The sequence below is a fragment of the Lepidothrix coronata genome, unplaced genomic scaffold, assembly GCF_001604755.1.
Source record: "Lepidothrix coronata isolate B3197 unplaced genomic scaffold, Lepidothrix_coronata-1.0 Scaffold2, whole genome shotgun sequence".
NCBI lineage: Eukaryota > Metazoa > Chordata > Aves > Passeriformes > Pipridae > Lepidothrix > Lepidothrix coronata.
In genome coordinates, this window is record NW_016690182.1 from 13,399,293 (window position 1) to 13,419,757 (window position 20,465).

A 20,465-nucleotide genomic window follows, 5' to 3' on the forward strand; every position below is an offset into this window, starting at 1 on the left:
GGAGGGTGAATAGCTCAGTGGAGATCAAATGAAACTCAAAGCCCTTTCCTTACGTTCCAAAAAGAGGATTTATTTAGTGGATTTTTAGGACTCTAAAATACACAGATCTGAGTGTTGTGGAAGGGGATACACGAGTAGCCAGGGCCTTCACAGTCCACTGCACTTTGGAAACACTGGGAATTCCTGCAGTAAAGCATCACTCCTGCTCCTGCTGGCATTCCATGGGCAGGTGTCCCGGCGGTTCCAGGCACTTACTGGGGATAAACAAGAAATCACCGCAGAAAGCTCCCAGGAGAGACAGCAGGTGGGGAAGTGCTGCCGTTCCCAAGGAGGTAAGAGCTTGGTAGGAGAAGGAATGGCTCTCCCAAGGCCGTGTGCTCCAGCAAGGCATGGGACAGATGCTGTTCCTTGGCTCAGGGGAAGGTTCCTTTGGTTCAGAGCACTCTGTTCTTCACTCTCTCAAAGATCTGCATCACTTTTCCTGCTGGGATGCAGCCTTCCCGCACGATGGTGATGCCACCTTCCCACAGGAAGGATGAACAAGTCAGGATAATCCCCAAAGGGTGAAAGAAAGGGATGGGGGGACAAAGGACTATCTTGGAGCAGCAAAGCCGCCCAAATGCCCAGAACATCCAAATAATAAAGTTGCGTAAAAGGACCAGAAACTTTGTCAGAGTGAAACCACCGACCAGCAGTGAGCCCACTCTTTGTTCAAGGGTTTGCTTTTCCACTCAGCCCCTCCCAAATGTCAACCCAGACTCAGCTGATGACACCTCAGCTCGTGCTGCTGCATCATTGTGGACGAGCTCCCGCAACACCTTCGTTCTCGTGGTCTACCAGCAACACCCACCCTTCCTTCCAGAGACATCCACCCTCCCACTTTGGATCACTCGTGCTCTTACAAGGCAGATCTCGCTTGCACAACTGTGTTTCTCTTCACTGCCTTGTTCTCTGTCAACACAGAGGTCCTCCAAGGACATCTTTTGTTTGCTTCTCTTCATCAACATGTTTGCAAATGTCCAGGCACTCAGGAGCTGTTACTCTTGGAGCACACTGTGCTGCCAGATCGATACTCGTGAAAGGGATGGAAACACCCCAGGAGAATGCAATTGCTGGCACAAAAGGGTGGTTCTTACACTCACTTTCATCAATCTTTGTGCAGTTGACCACAGTGGATGCCACCACCTCATCGGATTCTCCATCACAGAGAACACCCTCCAGCTTATGGCCGAGACGCCTGCAGGGAGAAAAAAAAAGCAACAACACTTCACAGAACTTCACATCACCCTGTGCTGAGCTTCCCCTCCATGCAGGGTGTCCATCACCACGCCAACTCGCTGGGCACCCACGTGGCAGGGGTGCCAGTGCCCGGGGTACTCACGAGATGACCATGTCGTGGTGTGTGCTGTCCACCTCCCCGCTGGGGTTCGCCGACGTGATGGCCAAGGGCCCCGTCATGTCGATGAGGTGCACCAGGACTGTCAGGTCAGGGACTCTGATCATGATGCTGTCTTGAGTTCCCACCCTGCTGTAACCTGCTCCGACCCCTTGAAAGACAGACAGAGGCAAGGCTGGCACAACAGCTGCTGTGGCACCAGGGCAAGTCCTCCTGCTTCCTTGGCGAGTGGCCCTGCTCCCTCCACACCCCGAGCTGTGAGTCTCTTGATGTGTGCTTCACTCTGGAGCACAAATCTGTGACAGTGGTAAGATTTTGGGTCTAACTAGCGTTAGGGACAGTAAAATTGGATTTGGGACAGTAAGGTTTGGGGTCTGCCTGGATGAAAAGGAAATGATTCATGCCTGGAGACGGCACAGCTGTTTTTATGGACATGGGATCTCCCTATGTCACAAAGCTTAGTTCTTGTGAGCACTGCCCACCCTCTGCCATGTACCCCTGCCCCTTAACACACATAATTCCTACAACTTCCTCATCCCACACTATTTCCATTGATTCCCAGAAGCTAGGCCTGAGGTGAATCATCCCACTGCCCACAGTGCTTGCCTTTGTCCGTGTGGTGGGAAGGAAGAGGCAATGAGCAGGGAGGAGCCCTCTCAGCTCATTGATGCTCCATCCAGGGTTTGATCATTCCTAACAGCGAGGGGCTTGGAGGAGGTGACCCTCCCAGGCTGAGGAGCCTCCCTTGCTCCTAGTTGAAGAACTCATCATGCTGGCTGTCACTGTTAATGAGTCATTCCAGCTGATCAACACCCTCTGCTAAACATCTACCAAAGCATCTGAGAGCTCCAGAGGCGATTCCTCAGGACAAAATGAACAGAATCCCCCCTCCATCACATCCAAAAGGGTGTGTGGATTGCAGACCTGCTGTGTTGAAAACATGAAAGAGGGAGAAAAGGTCTGTCCTGTCCATCTCACCCAACTTCTTCAGCCACTCTCCTTTCTGGATAATGCAGCCGATGCCACCAGGGTAAACATTTTCCATGAATTCCCAGAGCAAGGGGCTGATGGGGGGAGCAGCTGCTCGCAGCTGGTCCAGGTTTGAAATGAAGATGCAGATGGGCTTCTCCTGAGGCCTGTCCTGAAAAAAAAAACAGGGAGAGAGGAAGAGGAAAAGTAGATGAAGAGACAAAGTTTGCCTTGACAACCTCGAAGCCCTCTGGGATCCTGGTTTGTGGGCTGCCCAGGGACCAGGAGCTCCGGGCAAGCAAGATGCTGTCTGTGCACAAAATGTTGAGCAGAGGAGGGGACCAGGCTCTGTGACTGATGCCACAGCTCAGATCTGCATGTGCAAATTGAAGAAGAGAGAGAACAGCAGCCTGCCCTTGGGATCTCAGCAGGATGCATCCAAATCCCCCACTTTAGACATATCCATTGCAGGGACAGCAATGCTCTGCTCATTATCAGCATTTTTAAGACCTTATACACCAGGGACCTGAGTTTTTCCAAGCTTATGCTGGTGCAAATCAAGGTCAAACCTATCAATTCATGATGGGATAATGCACAGAGGGACCCAACATCTCCAGTGCCACCTCTGAAGCAAATTTGCTGCAAAACGAACAGTGAGATGGAGGGGAAGTAAAACAAGCTCACAAAGCAGTGTCATTTCAGTCCTCAACTGACATCAGCTCCAGTGGGGCCAAATGACTAAGGAGCTGGGCATGTATTTACATTCTGTTTATATTATCTCATCTGCAGGGAAGGTTAACATTGGCACCAGAGCAGCCCAGAAAAGACGGCCTTTGTTGCCGCTGTTGGCGCTCGGTGCCAGCTGAGATCGTCTGTTATGCTTATTCCTCCAGGCTAGCCAGGAAATTGCCTCATGGAGCACAGACAGGCCCAGGCTGCAAAAGTTGTGTTGAAGGTGCAAACTTTGTGGCCGGTTCCAGCACTGAATGTCTCCAAAAGTCTGGGGAAGTTTAGCCCTGGGATTCTGATTCAGCACTTCGGGAGACAGAGAGGACAAACACAGGTTTGGACCTGTCTGTGGTGAGTGTGGGGGCTGTGCCAGCTTGGAGCTGGGCTTTGCCCTCCCCAGGAGGGCAGGATGGATCTGCCTGATTCCCAGTGCCCTGTGCCCAGAGCAGAGGGGGCTGTACCCCAGGTTGCTCAGCGCAGAATGTGGTCCATGATGTTCTGGTGTGGCTGCTCAGGAGCTCTATCCATGGTCAGTTCTAAGTCTTAGGACGACTTGAAACCAGGGGCTCCCCTTTCTGCTTCTGCATGAACTCATCTCATTGCAGGTACAACTTCCAGGGGAGGGGCAGAGGAGGGGCAGGGACTGAGCTCTGCTCTGGGGGGACCAGGGACAGCACCCAGGGAATGGCTGGAGCTGTTCCAGGGCAGGGTCAGGTTGGATCTCAGGGAAAGGTTCTTCCCCCAGAGGCTGGTTGGGCACTGCCCAGGCTCCCCAGGGCAGTGGGCACAGCCCCAAGGCTGCCAGAGCTCCAGGAGGGTTTGGCTGATCCTCTGGGGCACAGGGGGTGACTCTGGGGATGGGCCTGTGCAGGGCTGAGGGTTGGACTCCATGATCCTTGTGGGTCCCTTCCAGCTCAGCATATCCTGTGAGTCTGTGATCTATAGGACATAGATCCAGGTAACCAGCCCTGTGTTCACACCTTGATCCTGTAGACCTTCTCGATGGCTTGGGGGTGTTTGCAGGAGGCTGCCAGGGCATACACGGTGTCCGTGGGGACCCCACACACGGCCCCCGTGTTCAGCAGCTCCGCGATGGTCCTCAGGCCACTCGTGCAGTGGGACTGGGGGCACACACAGGGTGGGGGGTCCTGGGTGTCCTTCTTGGAGCTCCCAGCCTGGGAAGAATCAGGAGGCAACAAAGACATTATGGTGGGAAGAAGGAAATATGTGAACCAGGGGGTGGGATTCACCCAAATGCAGGTGGGTTGTGCTCCCTCGGTAGTCAAAGGGCACAGGCAGCACTTCTAGGGATGCTTCACCCAAAGCAGGTGACAACTGCAGTTAATAAAGTCCAAGAGACTAACTCAGGGTGGACATTTGAATTCAACTCCTAAAATCGGAGGAGATGAACCCCACCCAGCACAGTGACTGCTTCCCGGAGAAACAGCTGCTCTCCAAAATGACTGAGGAAACTCAGAGAACCCTAAACCCAGAGGAAGATCAAGTTTCAAGTGCTTTCTCATGAGTCTCCCGTGGTTAGAAACACTGATTTTATGAAAATGTTCCTCTGCAGCAGGAATATGAGCTGTCAAATCCATCACCCCAGTGAGGGGGGACTGCCTTGGTCGGACACAGCAGGTGGTAGAAGTTTGAAGTTCATAGATGCAGGGGGGAACTCTTGCTGTCCAGTCTGGGGAACTTCTAACTGCCCTGCTCCTGAGGTTATAACATTTAAAACTTCAATCTGCCAGGAATTCTTGGATTGGAGGTGGCTAATTCCACAGGACCATGGAGACAGGCCTTTTGGAGCAAGGTAGGAGTCTTGTAAACACCCCTGCCCTTTCTCCAAGTTTCCATGACCACTATTCCTAATGGAAGAGAGCTCGTTTCCAGCTCCTACAGAAATGCTGTGACCGGGATTTCAAGTGGCACTAAGGGATTCAGAGGAAGGGAAATTCCATGGAAACCTGAAGACCCCAGAATATCCCTTCCCAGCAGGGAAGCTACACCATCACACAAAACATGTCTTACTGTGAACAGAGGAGGTCCCATCATCAGGAGGTCCTTCCCAAACATGCAGTTTGCCAGCGATGCTGTTGCTCCGTAGAAGCAGAGGATGCTAAAGATGCTCAACACCACAGCTGGAAAAAAAAACAGAATCAGAGGCAGGAAGGGTGATGGAGTCACTAGCCCTGGAGGGATTTCACAGCTGTATGGATGTGGCACTGGGGAACAGGTGGCCTTGGAAGTGCTGGGGGAACGGTGGGACTCGATGATCTTTTCCAACCTGAATGATTTTATGCTGCTGTGATTCCACTTTGTGATGATAAAATGGTAGAAAAGCTTCTGCTAAAGGACCCTATGGAATTAAAAATAAAATTTCTACCTGCAGCAAAGCCAAAGCTTCACCAGAACTGCAGCCACTGACACCAGTGGCACATTTAGCCCATCCCACACCTCAGCTGCTGGGAAGTAGGACTGTACAGAACCTCTGGAGGCTGAGCTGATCCAGCAGGATCAGCCACACCTAAAGGTTTGTTTGGAAGCTCAGGGTCCCGGGGCTGAGAGGCTCGGTCCCTGTTGCCTGCACACACCAGCCTTCAAAGGAACCCTCTCTGCTTGCTTCTTTCCACACTGAGCTTTCCACACTTCTCCCCAACCCAGGACCCGCTCACTGCACTCTGTGGGAAGGTTTGATGACCAAGTTCCCCTAAAACTCACTTTCAAATGGCAAAGGGAGGCTCTCCAATGTAAAGAGCAGAAAACAGATGCTCAAGAGCTCCATTGCAAGGGTCACACAGAGCAGCACCACGTTAAAAGAGGAAGCTGTGGAAAGAAACACAAACAAAGGGCCCCACATCAGAGCATGGCCCATAAAATGGACGTGGAACAGCAGAAGGGTTCCTAAATCAACTGAATCTTGTTTGATTCAACTGAGCAGCCCATGATCTGGTTTCCCTGGTCAAGGAGGAGCAGAGGCATGGCCATGGTTTGTTCAGCCCTCAGGTTTCACGGGACATGCTGCCAAACCCTTGATCTGCCAGTACACTGTGCTCACATGGAAAACACTGCTCAGGCAGCCAAGCAGATCCTGATTTACACCAGCTGGGCTGGAGTGTGACTGTGGATTTGTGCCAGTGGCCCAGTCCATCAAACACTTTCACCTTATTTGAACCTTTTATTTTCTTTGAGATGTTCTTCTGTTCCCTTGGGACTGTTTTTTCTAAGCCCAGATCAGCTTCTGTTACTGGCTGTGGGCAAAACATCTCAGCTGTTGCCTAATCAGAGTGACAGGAAGAGCTGAGCCTCCCTCACCTGTGCATTCCCACCACAGAAGCACTAATGACCTGACCCCAAATACCCCTCCATAAACAATCCCATTGGTGCTGAGACTCACCTAGAATGATTAAAAAAACATTGAGCACCAAAAAGGCAACAGAACCAGCAGTGAATCCCTCGGTGTTCCCCGCACCAATGTTCAGCAGGTGGCCTGAAATAGGACCAGCACATCTGGTTATGAGCAAACCATGAAGAGCACGACAGAAGAATGACAGAAGAGTGACAGATCTGTGGCTGGAACTACTCCAGCTCAGACTAAAGGATTGTGGCCTCGTAAAGAAAACCGCCTGCTGCTTCTGCAATGTGAAGTATTTGAGGTATTAACTGGAGAACTGGTGCTGACCATCCAAAAATAGCTGATGATTTTACCTCCAGCTCGTAATCCTCAGGGTCTGGCTGAACACATCAGCAGCTCCAGCCACACCTCTGGAGGAACAGCTTCAACTCTCCCCACAGGTGCTCATTTTAATAGGGCCTGGCACGGAGGCTGCATGGACACACTGCCCACCTGGAGCCAACCACGGCTCTCAGAGCCCGGGCTCAGCATTCTGAGAGCTTCTCTCATGGCTGTCACCAACTGGGATGAACTTCTCCAGGCTGCCGAAGGATAAACCCGGAACCTGGAGCCTTCCACCGCCTAAAAAGCATCTCCTGAAGCATTACTGTGAGATAACAGCCCAGAGACAGCCTCACAATATTTTAGCAGGGAGATCTTGGCCTCTGCTGGAGTTGAAGACACTCCTTGGCCCCCGGCAGCTGTGTGTACCAAGTGCCTGTGGCAAGTGCAAGCTGGGATGTTTGGGCGTTACAATTCTGCAAGGAGGAAAACTGGTGAACCTGACGGGACTGACTCTCCCGTCAGAAGGAAGGAATTACGTGGAATCAAGCAATCTGAATTCCCTAAAAGCATCCCCTTTTTTAGGGACTGAGCCACCCGGGCGCCCGGCCCACGCGTTACCTGCCAGGCGCAGCCACGCCCAGGCCGCCCAGAAGGCAGCGTAGCAGAACGGGAGGACGGAGCCAAACCTCCTCCCTCCCCAGGCCTGGATCCTGCACACGTAGAGCTGCCCCACGGCCCCCGGGATGAGCACGGAGGGGATGGAGAGCTGCTGCCTGCCGGGGTCCCCCAGGCCGCCCTGGATGGCAGAGGCCGCGGCCAGCCCGTTGCAGATGTAGAACAAGGCGTCGGGCACGGCGGCGCCGGTGCCGCCGGGGAGCTCCTTGGTGCTCGTGAGGAGGGCTTTGAGGGCCACCAGCGCGGTTTGGAGAGCCGAGCTGGACACGGCCTGGGCGCCCACCGGGATCAGGGCCTTCTCCCCGATGGAGTTGATGAGGCTGGCGAAGGTGGCGTACAGGGACAGGGCCGTGCAGAGGCTGCAGGCGGTGCCCAGGAGGGGCTGGGCGCCGGGCAGCGGGATCTGATGGATGAAGGCCGTGGTGAGGATGACGAAGGAGGCATTTTGGAGCATCTCCAGGGTGTCTTTGTGGGTGGACATCAGGAACAGCGTGCAGGCGGTGGCCAGGAAGAACCACCCTCCAAACATTCCCAGCCTGCTCTCCTGAGCCCTGGGCAGCCCAAGGAAGGCGGTGAGGATGAACTCTTCCCAAGACATCACCAGCCAGTAGAGGCTGTGGACACCAAACTTGGTTGTATGGTAGGCGTCACCTCGGAGATAGCTGTAGAAGCTGGAGAGCAGCTGGCAGCTGGAGATGATGGAGATCCACACCGCCCCGACACAGAAGGTCTTCACGTAGCCAAAGAAGTAAAAGGCGAAGATAAAGGGCGACACCGTGTCGCAGATGTTGCCCAGGGCCATCGGCTCGGCGTACTTTGTGTTCTTTTTCTTTTCCTCCCCGATGGCCTTGGAGGAGCTTTTCTGTGCTGACCCCAAGAGCAGGACATTGAAGAGGGGGTGCCCGAAGCCTGGAAGGACGTAGCGCTGCGTGATGCCCTTGAGGAGCAGAGCCACCGCCCCGTACAACCCGCAGGTGACAATGACCAGCTCGATGGCCCCCGACACCACCAGGGCCCACTGGCAGAACAGGGCGACCGCCTCGAACACCAGGGCGAGGGCGAGGGCCCCGAATATGAAGGGCATGATGTAGTTGACAGTGGCCGAGCAGAAGCAGAGGACGAAGGAGATGGAGATGTAGGCCACCAGCCCGGCCACCGCGCTCTGGCTGGCGGAGAGCTGGGCCGCGCCGAGGGGCAGGAGGTGGCTGCCATTCCCCGCGGGCAGGGTGGTGTTCTGTGGGGAGGGGTAGGCGGCCGACACGATCCGTGTGGCCCCGTAGCTGCTCCACAGGGCGGAGAAGGTGAGGAAGGCCGCGCCCCCAAGGTGGTCGTACTTGCGGAAGGCGAGGAATCCTGCCAGGAGCTGGACGAAGCCTCCAATCAGGACGAGGTGGACACCTGAGGGACATGTGAAGTGGTCAGGTGTGAGGCAAACCACAAAAGGGCTTGAGCTGCAGGAAGCAGGTCCCACAGCCTTCCCGTGAGCAGCCCTGTGGCCTCTGCCTTCCCCTCTCTTCCCGCCTTTATGTCAGATTTCTGTGTGGGCGCTGAGCCCCTTGGCACGCTCGGTGTGGGGAGCAGGCCCAGGAGCAGTTTGGGTGTAGGAAAGTGGCAGGGAATGGCACATGGAAGGTTTGGACCAGACTCTGGGCAGCGGCTGAGGAATGAGGAGCAGCCACCCCCAGGGGCACACAGACAGCCCACATATCCCCAGTAATGGTGACCATCATCCCACGGGGATGGCTCTCCAAGAGTCCATCCCGCCTGGTGCCGCCAGCTTGGGCGTTCCCCTCCAACCAGCCCCTCGGTGCCCCCGCCGAGCAGCACCACCCACCTGCCAGGATGTCCTCTGCCCCCCGCGGCCTGAGGCCGCTCTGAGCCACGGCGAAGTTCTGCAGGCAGAGCAGGAAGGCGCTGACCACGTTGCCCAGGAGCCCCAGCACGGCCGGCTCGCTGTAGAAGACGGCGGCGAACCCCGCCATGGCCCTTCCAGACAAAACAAGAGCGTCGGCCGTCGCCCCCACAACCCCGTCGGCGTCTAGACTGGCACTGCTCGGGCTCCCGGCCAGCCTTCAGAGCCGTGCCCCTGCCCCGAGGAGGGAGCAACTGGTGACAGGCTCAGGTGTTTCCATGGTGCCTCCCCGCTCCTCGCTCCAGACAAAGGCTCGATTCAAAGCACCACTTTAGGTGCCTGCTTTCCGGAGTCCTATCCAGAAAAAACACACACAGGCCATTTAGGCTACAAGGAGTTCTGGCAAAAACATGTTTAGGTGCCCCAAAGCGCTGCAGGTGGTGGGGATGGTTCCTGTCCCCTCTTGTCCAGGCTGCTGGAGATGGGGAGGAATGAATAACCCAACGTGGACGGACAAACATTCAGGCGAAAGCCACAAGGTATTTTTGAGCCGTTCCAGGACGTTTCTTATCCACTGTTACAGACAAACAGGCACGACACTCACATACACAGCCTCCCTTCCAGATGGAATTTTCCAGCTCCATCCCTTTCTTGAAACCCCAGTGACTAAATAGTCTATTTTCAAACCCTTCATATTTCTACCATGAACTCGCCTGTTTGCAGGCAGCCCCCACATTCCTGTTCCTCTGCACTCCTGGGTACCAGGAGCTGAAGTTTTCTCTCTGGAGGTTTTTTGTTGGGAAACAAAGATGAAAATAAAACAGCGATGTTCTTGTTATTTGGGTATTTTTAGAACATTTGATGACCTAAAAGAGCTGGAAAGGGAGACAGTGATGTATTCTGTTCTCAGCCATTCCAAAGAGCCTTTTGGAAAGGGAGGAAAGCACCACTATTGATACGGGGAGGAGGGAAGGAGCACCACCCGAAAAAGAAATAGTGATGTGAATAATAATGAACCTAAATCCCAGGAACACACAGTTTTCCTCGGCACAAATACACATTTTGCAAACATCAGTGCTCTTGGGACTCTCTTGTTCTACTAAAAACCCCATGTTTTCCTCTCTCCATTTATCCTAAAGGTTGCAGTTTTCCCAAAGAGAGCAGGATGAAGGATAAGTTGGCTCCAAACTGGCTCGGCAACATAAACTCCCATCGAACGTGGGAAGGGGCAAAAACTTTCAAGTGAACCCAGGGGGGCAATTAATTATTCAATTATTTGGTTGTGCTGAAGGTTGGAATTTTTGGCTCCGAAAGAGTGATGCACCAAATCCCAGCTCTGAGGGGGGAACACTCTCTCTCAACATCAAACATCTCTCTGTGCTACTGACTTGAAGGAGGCCCCGAGGAACAAGGGGCTCTCAGGCAGAGCTGGGCCTGTGGAGTCCAGAACTTTTTTATTAGTATTATTACTTTCAATGACATTCCTCTTTAAATAAGTGGTCTGATTTCAAAGGTTAGTCTTGGAGAAGGGCCACAATCTTAAGTTCCTCCAGATGTTTTGCTCTGAAGGAGCTCAGGCAGTGCCTTTCTGGGCACGGTGCAACAAGCCCCTTGTGTGGAGTTGGTCCCTGGACGAGGATGAGGTGGGTTTTTGGAGGCAGATGGGCTGGCCAGGTGACTCCTTGGCTCCCAGAAGTGGTTTTCAGTTTGCCAAGGCTCATTTTGTTGGTGGTTTCTGTGTAACTGGCTGTGCTGGGGGATTTAGAGCCTGTGACAGACATCTGGGATTTGTGAAGGATGTAGAGACACAACAGGGATGTTTCCCTCTGCTTCCAGTGCCAGCCTTCCTAGGACACCAGAGAAGGGGGGAAGAGAAATACCAGAACATGCTACAGAGCTGTAAAAGATGTGAGAGGGTTCAATCCAAGATATGGAAAAGGAGGAGGATGAAGGAGGTTCCCTTGGGAGGAGAAGGTTTTGGGGTTGGAAACAGCTGCACATCCACCACCCCACAATGCCAACACAGCCTCTGGCCCCTGTCCCAAGGCCATTCCAGCAGCTGTGCAATGCCCCTGACTCTATTTCATCCAACATGAGGACACACCAAAGAATTAAAGCCCTCCAGTTCTCCCAGGAGCATCAGCACTGGAATGTCGTGGGCTGCAGTGAGGCTGGAGAAAGAGGGTCTGCATGGGAACCCCCAGAGAGGTTTCCTGCTCAAATATGCCCTTGTCCCAAGGATAACACCACTCCTGGCTCTGGCACTGCCCCTTCTGTGCAGCTGCTGCCTCTGGCACTTTGTAAGGACCTGTTTGTCCCCTTGCACCGCAGAGAACTGAGAATGTGGCACGATAAGGTGAGGGCACACAAGGGGCAGAGCAGCAAACGGGAATCCCTCCCTCCAGGTGGGGTTGGCAGCTCTCTGCACACGCAGGGCATCAGCCAGCACAGCCACAGTGCAGCAAAACATGAGGATGGAGACCTTCCCATGGTGAGGAGGCACCTGGAGACCTGGGGAGCTGCCAGAGAGCTGCTTGTACCGAAGAGATGGGTCAGCTCGGGGTGGTCATTGCCTGGCACAAAACCCCTCCTGCAGTGAGGGCACAGCCAAAGCCACCCCTCTCTCAACCAGCCTCCTCCACCTTTTCTCCTTCCCCTGCCTGTGCCTGACCCTCTTCACCCTGGGAGTGGCAGAAGTGGCATGTGAGGTCCTGCCCCTGTCCAGGCTCGTGACCTCTGAGTTGTGCCCACGTGGGGCAGCTTCTGGATGCCACTTCCTTCACTCACCACCTTTCTCACAGACAGCTGCCCTTCACCCCCTCCAGAACAGCTCACCCCCCTCTGCACCCCGTTTCCATCTCTGTTAGACCAGGCTTTGCATCCTCTTTGCACCAACATCCAGCTGCTGGTGGTGCTTCAACCCGGCCAGTATTAATGGGAATATTCTGGTGCATGGACATTCCCTGCTTTGGAGGCTGGAGCAAAGCTCCACGTGCCGTGGGACACATAAACAACTACCAGCCCATTAACTTCTCAGACACCCAGTGGCATTTTGCCCTTAGTTTTCCATCCCACCTTATTAGTGATAAGAAATGTTTGTGCAGCTCCGAGGAAACGCTGCCTCTCTCCAAATAAACATGGAGAGAGAACAGAAAAGCAATTCACTTTGGATAAACAAACAGCAAGATGATCAGTGCACGACAACACCACACAGCTGGATTAAAAAAATCCATTAAAAAACCCTCCTCTGGTGCCAAACAGCACCAAATTGCTGGAGGCACATTGCTACATGTAAAGGTCTGCATGGTAGTTAGTAGAAAATGCAGTTTTAAATACGAGGTGTATGACAGCAGGCTGTTATTCTGCCCCAAATAATATGCAGCATGTCAAACACCTCCAGGTTTCACTGTTGGACAAAGCAAAGAGCCCCAAAATCCAACCATTCCTTTGGGAGCGAAGGCCCCCAGTGCCCCCTGGAAGCTCCAGAGTTCACACCTGCACTCCCAGTTCAGTGGCAGAGCTGGAGCTTTAGAAGAAGGAGAGCTATGAAAGGCTCAGCCAAAGGACCAAACGCTGAATGGATTCAAGAAAAGCATCAAACAAACCACCAATGCCTCGCTGCTGGGATTACCTGCTCTGGTGACACTTCTGCTCAATGGGAGGATGCTCTTGTCCCTCTCATTTCCTGGTAAATCCCAGTTTTATAGTCCTCTTCAGGAGGAGGAGCCTAGGGCCAGTTGCTTCACCCCTTGGCACCTGCAGCATTTTGGAGACAGGAGTTTCCTTGAACTTCATCAGTTATTGTCCTAAAGCTTTTTTTCTTTCCCGACACCCGGTGGGAGGGGGGTTCCCTTCTGTTCAGCAGAGACAAACCACCCCTCCTCACCTCTTCCCCCCACCCTCTGGGTCCCCAGGGGCTGATGTCATCACGCTTGAAATTCAGTGGCAAAAAAACAAAAAGCAAATTGCCTTTGGGAAGCCCTATAAAAACCCCGACACCAAGCACCTTCCAGCCACACACCTCTGCATCCCTCGCCCGCAGCAGCGCCGAGCTGGGCACCCAGCGCTGGGAAAAGCAGCCACCAGCATGGTCTACTCCACCCTACAGGTAACCCTTCCACCCACCAAACCCTCCCCACCCCTTTCCTTTTTCACTCCGAGGAGGAAACATCTCTTTCCGGGCCGTTCCTCAACCGGTCAAAAATTCTCGTGGCGTTAAACAGGAACCTGCCCCAAAATGAACAAATCCAGATGGTTTTCACAGTCACCTCACTGAGTTGCTGACCTGTTGCCTGCTCCTTCCACGTGTCCCAGACGTGCCCCGTGTGGTGCCCCGTGGGGTTGTTGTTGTTGGGATGTGCCGTGTGGGTTTTTCTCGGAGCTGCGAGATCTCACGGCAGGTCTGGAAAGGCTCTGCCGCCCCTTCCACTGTGCAGCTTTATTTCCCTGGATGTTCTTGGCATCCCTGCTGGACTCAGCTTTGGAAAATATTTTGTGCCTGCTTTAAGTGTGTAGTTGGTTTTATGTGCTCCTTTGATCTGTGTGTGTCTCACGGTGCCGCGTTAGAGGCACCACCAGGAAAACTGCTCCGGGAAAGCTCCGGTGACAAACTCTCTGTGTCTTTCCTCCAGAAATCCCAGAAGCTCCTGGCAAGCTCCCGGCACGTTCACAAAACTGCTGCCCACGGTTTGTATCCCTCTGCAGAAAGGAGTTCCCTGTCCTTTTTTAAGGGGCATCCCGAAATAATCGTGGCATTGCTTTAAAAGGAAGCGCCGGGCTGAGACAAACCACCCAAATCCTTGGAAAGCGAAGCGTGTCTGGGGAGTCCTGGGGTGGGTTTGTGCCCTCAGGGCTAAAGGACAAGGAGAAAAGCAGAGAATAATTGGCAGTCCCGTGTTAAACCAGAAATTTTAACTGATTTAGAACCAGACTTTTCAAATTCTTCCTCTCTGACCCCAAAAGGAAGAGATTTAAATCGTGGCTGCCATGGGGTTGCTCAGATCCTTAATTCCTCTGTCCTTGCTTCTTTGCTGCACCTGATCCTGCTGTGGGCATTGCTTGGAGGGATTCATGGATCACTCTTGTGTCTCCAGCACTGCCCAGCTTTGGACAAATTAACCAGAACTTGCCTGCGTAGCCCCTTGGTCTATTTTTTCTACTAATAAGTTTGTCTATTAACTCATTTAAAATCTACTGTAAGTTTTCAATTGTGTTCTTGTTCTATCATAAATTTATTAACTTTTTTTAAAAAACATTTTCTTGGTCTATTATCTTTGTTAACTTTTTTAAGCTGTGTTCTTGTTCTGTCATTAAGTTTATTAACTTATTTTAGAACATGGGCTACTATATTTATTAACTCATAATGTGTTCTTCTTCCATCATAAGTTTATTAACTCATTTTAAAATGTGTTCCTAACTTATTACAGATTTATTAACTTATTTTAAAATGTGCTCTTTTTCTATCATAAGTTTATTAACTTAGTTTAAAACATGTTCTTGGTCTATTATGTTTATTAACTTATTTTCAAATGCATTCCTAATTTATTACAAGTTTATGAACCTCTTTTAAAACGTGGTCTTGCTCTATTAGGTCCATTACCTGATTTTAAAATGCATTATTAATGCACTAAATGCAAAGAACGTTGCTTAATGAACACTTGGGCACGAGAGAAATCCTAACAACCCACACAGATTTATTTGCTCTTGGACAGAGCCTTTAATTCTTTTATGAAGTTCTGCCACACCGGGAGAAAAAAACCCGGGAGTCATGGAACGCTTCAAGCTGAAGGGTTAAAAAAATACCGCTGCCTGCTGAAGTGACAAAGAGCATTTGATGACGGGAAGGAACAAATCCAACTTTTAGGGGTGCCGTGCGATTGGAGCAGATTTTCCTGCAGCTTTTCCAAGCCCGTTTGACATCGCCCTTCCCTCCCGCGGGAGGGCGGCGGTGCCGCCGCCTGGGGACACGGGGGATGCTGCCGGGGGACACGGGGGATGCTCCCGGGGGACAGGAGATGCTCCCGGGGGACAGGAGGTGCTGTCAGAGGCCCCCAGCTCGGCAGCAGGTGTCCGAAGCGCTGAGCGTCCCGGATTCCTATAGGAATGCGTTTCCCAGAGCCGCCGTGAGGGGGGGAATTTTCTCCCCGTGAGTCACCCGGTGATGACATTCCCAGCTGGGTTTCCAAGTGGTTTCAGCCTCCTGGGCTGTAGGTGAGCCCAACACGAGCAGGAACACTGAGTCAGCGGGCATGACATTTCGGGATGGGAAATTAGGGGATGGTCATTTTATTAATTGCCATGTTTTCTGTTTAAAAAACAAAACCTCATGTGTACCTGCTTTTGGATGAGTTGTCACATGTTGAAGCAAAATGGTTTTGTTTGGGTTTTTTTTTTTTTTGCTTCACTCAGCTGGATTATTTTATGTGGTTCAGCTAATTTGGAGGTTAATATCATCTCTTATCTGTGTGCATGTAGGTAAGCACCCCCACATTCATATATAAACATGTATATATATGGATTTGCCATCGTGAAAATGTCACCTATAATGGATTTTATGTTTTTTCTACTCTCATGTGGGCTCTCAAATTAATACTATAAATTTTAATGGGCCATAACAATTATAATTCTATGCATTTGAAACATTATTCTATTAATTATACCCTGTATTCTAATTCTAGAATTCAATATAATTCCATGAATTATAAATTCATCTAAACAAAGCAATTTGTCACTAAAATGTAAAAGTCCAGCGGTCCCAAACTGTATATTTCCGACAGAATTTTAACATTTTTGAGCATTAACATCCTTTGGAGTGCACAGGGCTTGAGAATGGCTGAGCCAAGACACTTCAGTGCCTCATAGGACAAAACTTCTGGATAAATACAGACTTTGGGTCTAGTCCTCCTTGCCAAAAATGATGGAAACTATAGGAGGTTTTGCTTTTATGTGATCCACTCCCAGCAGGGCACCACCGGTAACGCAGCAGGGCTTCCTTTCCTCCAGATAAAAGGACGGGATTTAAATTGATCCTCCCAGAAAAAAGTGGTTTCTGGAAACTCAAGGTGAGGGGATGGGGCTGAGCTCTGGAACTGCTTCAGCTGAACCTGCTGGAAGCCACCCCAGGAGGTGCCCGGAGCAGATATGGAATCACAGAAGATCCCAAGTGGGAAGGGACCTGTGGGGGTCATCAATCCCAGCTCCCTGCTCCTCGCAGGACCACCTGAAACGAGCCCCCCTGGCTCGGGCGGGTCCTGCTCCCTCAGCTTTGTCCTCCTCCAGGTTGAGTGGGAGCGGAGGGTGCGGAGCTGCCGGCACGGGGCCCACGGTGGGCTCACCCCTGCCCTCTCTCTGGTGCTGCAGTGGTGGCCAGGAGCGCTCCGGAGGACACCGTGACCAGCAGCTTCGCCTCCTTCATCCACGGCGCCCGACCCGACCACTTGTCCAAGACCGTCCGGCACCGGAGCAAGAGGATGATCCTCGACAGCATCGGGGTCGGGCTGGTGGGCAGCACCACCCACGTGTTCGACATCGCCCTGCGGTACTGCCGGGTAGGAACGGCCCCCTGGCACCACCCTGGCACCGCCACAGCCACGCTGTCACCTCCTGGCCCGCACAGGGCTTCTGCCTTGTGGTGGAGGGGTGTTGTGGCACCATCCCTGCTGCCGCAGGAGGGGATCTCTCCTCTGTGGGGACCAGAGACAGGACCCAGGAACGGCTGGAGCTGTGTCAGGGCAGGGTCAGGTTGGATCTCAGGAAAAGGTTCTTCCCCCAGAGGGTGATTGGGCACTGCCCAGGCTCCCCAGGGCAGTGGGCACAGCCCCAGGGCTGCCAGAGCTCCAGGAGGGTTTGGATGATCCTCTGGGGCGCAGGGTGTGACTCTTGGGGATGGGCCTGTGCAGGGCTGAGGGTTGGACTCCATGATCCTTGTGGGTCCCTTCCAGCTCATCATATCCTGTGATTCTGTGAAGACTTTTTTCACACAAAGGTTTGTAAACCATGGGAACAGACTGCCCAGGGCAGTGGTGGAGTCCCCATCCCTGGAGTGTTCAAAAAACACGTGGATGCGGCACTCAAGGACGTGGTTTAGTGGTGAACACGGCGGTGGCGCTGGTTGATGGTTGGACTTGGTGATCTCAAACATCTTTTCCAACCTTAATGAGTCTCTGACAAGGTCCTCCCCGGGGTTCCCCTCCCTCCCACAGGAGCTGTACTCTCCAGTTGCTGTGAGCTCTGTCTATGGCAAGCCAGGTGTGAAGCTGTCTCCGACACTGGCCGCCTTCACCAACGGAGTCGCGGTAAGATCGGAGCTCTTCCAGGAGGACCCACCCTGTGTGGTGCCTTCAGAGGCGTTAGTGAGCATTGCAGGCAGCGGGGGGGTCACTGGGAGGGGCTCCTCTGCAATCTCCTGCTTTTAGAGGGGCCACACAGCCCCCCTGGGGACAGTTGGGGGATGCTGTAACTCAGCAACATCAGCGAGGAGCCCTCGCTCCCTCAGCCCCCAGCACGTCCCACCAGCATGGCCTTATCTCCATTTCTGTGGCAGACACACTCCATGGATTTTGATGACACCTGGCACCCTGCTACCCACCCCTCAGGGGCTGTTCTGCCAGCCCTGCTGGCAGCTTCCCAGATGCTGCCTCCCGGCACCAAACCCACCGGCATGGATTTCCTGCTGGCGTTTAACGTGGGCCTGGAAGTGCAAGGAAGGCTCATGCATTTCTCCACTGAGGCTCACGACATTCCAAAAAGGTAAACTGGCTGTTCTTCACTGAGTAGAAGGTGAGGCTGGGTTTCAAAATGTTGGGTTAAGTCTGGTTTAAGTCAGTGTTAGCCCAGGGTAAGGGTAAAGCCCTACCCAGAGCCAAACGCCAGAGGTGATGAAGCACCAGGTATTTATTTGGTGACTTCCAGTGTCCTTGCCTCAAAAATAGCTACCAAGAGGACTCTCACTGGGCCTGCAGTGCCATCATCTCAACCAACCAGGGCAAGAGCTCACAGCCATGCTGACAGATTAACAGTGGGCACAGCCCCTGTGCCAACTGCCCCTCACCAGCAGTGCCCCGGTGTGGTCCAAGGCACGGCACTGACCAGGAACTGTTCTCCTTGGGCAAGCTGGATGAGGCCAGATTTGTCTGGAGGGGTAGAAAGTTTGGTGTAGTGACACAGGCCATGTCACCTACTCCTAGAGAAAATGCAAAATTGTTTATTGGAGGCGCTGTTGGAGTTTCCAGAAAGATGCTTCATTTTCAGACGGATAAATTCTGAGTCAGGTGACTCTCACCCGCATCGGAGCCGTGAGGGATTTCCGCCGGCTGACTGTTCAGCTCCAGCCTCACAGGGGCCTGGATGCTCATTCCTGCCATCTCCCCTGCAGGTTCCACCCTCCCTCGGTGGTGGGGACCATGGGCAGCGCGGCGGCCACGGCCAAGCTGCTGTCCCTCAGCAGGGCCCAGTGCTGCCACGCCCTGGGCATCGCCGCGTCCCTGGCGGGGGCCCCCATGGCCAACGCCGCCACCCAGGCCAAGCCACTGCACATCGGCAACGCCACCCGCCTGGGCTTCGAGGCGGCCCTGCTGGCAGCCCGGGGCATGGAGGCCAACCCCTTCATCCTGGACGACATCCCCGGCTGCTCCGGGTTCAGCGCCTTCTACGGGGTCTATCACCCCAAGCCGCTGCCCGCGCCCGGTGACCACCACGAGTTCCTCCTGGAGAAGCAGGATATCGCCTTCAAGCGGTTCCCAGCCCACCTGGGGATGCACTGGGTGGTGGATGCTGCCCTGTCTGTGAGGAACCTCTTCGTCCACTACGCGGGGTCCTTCTCTCCCGCCCTGATCCGCACCATCGTGCTGAAGATCCCGGTGTCCAAGTACATCAACCGGCCCTTCCCCAGCTCCGAGCACCAGGCCAGGCACTCCTTCCAGTTCAACGCCTGTGCTGCCCTGCTGGACGGTGAGGTCGGGCTCGGCTCCTTCACCGAGAGCAGCATCCACCGGCAGGAGCTGAGGGAGCTGCTGGACAAAGTGGTGGTGGAGCACCCCGAGGATAACGTGGCCAACTTCGACAAGATGTACGGGGAGGTGGCACTGCTCCTGCACAGCGGGGACGTCCTCACGGGCAAGTGTGACACTTTCTACGGGCACTGGAGGAAGCCCCTGAGCAAGGAGTCGCTCCTGAAGAAGTTTCGATCCAACGCCTCCCACGTGCTCCCAGATGAGAAAATAGAAGCCATCATCACTACGGTGGACAACCTGGAGAACCTGTCAGACAGCTCCCAGCTGGCCTGCAGCCTGTGAGGGAACAGCACAGGGGGGTTTCAGGAGGGGTTTGTCCCGGTGAAACTGATTCCTTTCTTCATTGGTGCTTTACTATTGATTTCCAGTGCCAGGAATGTTCCCACCCCTTCAAGTAGACACTTCACTCCCAAAAGGAGCCCCCGGGGCAGGAGGTGTGACTGTGTCAGCCCTCGGTACAAGGAGTACATTTCAGCTCGTGGTTGACGCTCTCTGAGCAGCTGAAAGGCCACCACAAACATAAAAAATAATCCCATGGAAATCCCTGAGAATCTTGGGGTGTCACTGGGAAGCTGCTGCCCCGGAAGGAGCCGTGTCTGTGTGCTTTTTAAAGCTGGATTCCAAGGTTTTTTCTGGGCACAACGCCCGACCACTGAGTCTGGGAAGAGGAGGAAGTTCAGCTGCGGAACGTGTGCTTTTCTTAGTGCTCTTCTGGGCACTTTTGGGATCATGCTTAGTTAGTCCTGGTGACCAGATGGAAAATCCATCCCTTACTGTAAACAGCCCTGCCTGCAAAGCTTTCTGGCAGAGAGGGATTATTTTGCTTTGCCAGTAAAAGCCTCCTGTTTCTCCAGCCTTTGGGAAGTGTTTGCCACTTGTCTGTGTACAAAGGATGGTTCAAGGACCCTCAAAAGCTGTAAGGAAAGGCAGCTGGGAGGAGAGGAGCCCTGTATCAGTCCTACAGCCCCTATGCCTCCCAGGGGGTGATCTCTGCCCATCCCAGGGCTGTGCCACACCACCCTCCTGCCTTGGCACAGGTTGCCCAGGCACCTGTTCAGAGCTGACAGAGCCCATGGGCATCTCTAGGTGGTGGCTCGGGCACATCCATGCTGTGACTCACATTGGGAAATTCCTGTTTCTCTCCCCTGAAAGGAG

The 20,465-nt window shown here is 53.4% G+C and overlaps 2 protein-coding genes across 4 annotated transcripts; one reads left to right on the forward strand and one right to left on the reverse strand.

Moving 5' to 3' along the window:
• Nucleotides 1-95: 95 nt before the first annotated feature.
• LOC108496886 lies at nt 96-13,019 on the reverse strand. Of its 3 annotated transcripts, XM_017814046.1 has the most exons (11): nt 12,932-13,019; nt 9,283-9,654; nt 7,392-8,846; nt 6,492-6,584; nt 5,816-5,920; nt 5,126-5,235; nt 4,075-4,269; nt 2,375-2,537; nt 1,382-1,547; nt 1,143-1,237; nt 96-520 (listed from the first exon to the last, which is right to left on the reverse strand). In XM_017814046.1, the coding sequence occupies exons 2-11, from the start codon at nt 9,428-9,430 to the stop codon at nt 435-437; spliced, it is 2,616 nt and encodes an 871-aa protein (XP_017669535.1). In that variant the 5' UTR covers nt 9,431-9,654; nt 12,932-13,019; the 3' UTR covers nt 96-434. The 3 variants fall into 3 exon arrangements, with proteins under 3 accessions (XP_017669535.1, XP_017669528.1, XP_017669541.1); XM_017814039.1 differs by lacking the exon at nt 12,932-13,019 and having other exon boundaries at nt 9,283-10,050; XM_017814052.1 differs by lacking the exons at nt 6,492-6,584; nt 12,932-13,019 and having other exon boundaries at nt 9,283-10,050.
• Nucleotides 13,020-13,387: 368 nt separating this feature from the next.
• On the forward strand, nt 13,388-20,093 carry LOC108496904 (cis-aconitate decarboxylase-like). The gene is made up of 6 exons (XM_017814064.1): nt 13,388-13,408; nt 13,932-13,986; nt 16,660-16,847; nt 17,502-17,594; nt 17,843-18,048; nt 18,674-20,093. The coding sequence occupies exons 1-6, from the start codon at nt 13,388-13,390 to the stop codon at nt 19,590-19,592; spliced, it is 1,482 nt and encodes a 493-aa protein (XP_017669553.1). The 3' UTR covers nt 19,593-20,093.
• The last annotated feature ends 372 nt before the right edge of the window (nt 20,094-20,465 follow it).

Excerpts from the sequence above, each read along its gene's own strand:
- LOC108496886 (XM_017814046.1), bottom strand. The coding sequence starts at position 9,430 with ATGGCGGGGTTCGCCGCCGTCTTCTACAGCGAGCCGGCCGTGCTGGGG. Across the intron at positions 6,585-7,391 it reads GGCGTGGCTGCGCCTGGCAG|GCCACCTGCTGAACATTGGT; the intron begins GTAACGCGTGGG and ends GTCCTATTTCAG. Across the intron at positions 1,238-1,381 it reads CACCACGACATGGTCATCTC|GCGTCTCGGCCATAAGCTGG; the intron begins GTGAGTACCCCG and ends TTCTCCCTGCAG.
- LOC108496904 (XM_017814064.1), top strand. The coding sequence starts at position 13,388 with ATGGTCTACTCCACCCTACAG. Across the intron at positions 13,409-13,931 it reads TGGTCTACTCCACCCTACAG|AAATCCCAGAAGCTCCTGGC; the intron begins GTAACCCTTCCA and ends TCTTTCCTCCAG. Across the intron at positions 17,595-17,842 it reads CCTTCACCAACGGAGTCGCG|ACACACTCCATGGATTTTGA; the intron begins GTAAGATCGGAG and ends TTTCTGTGGCAG.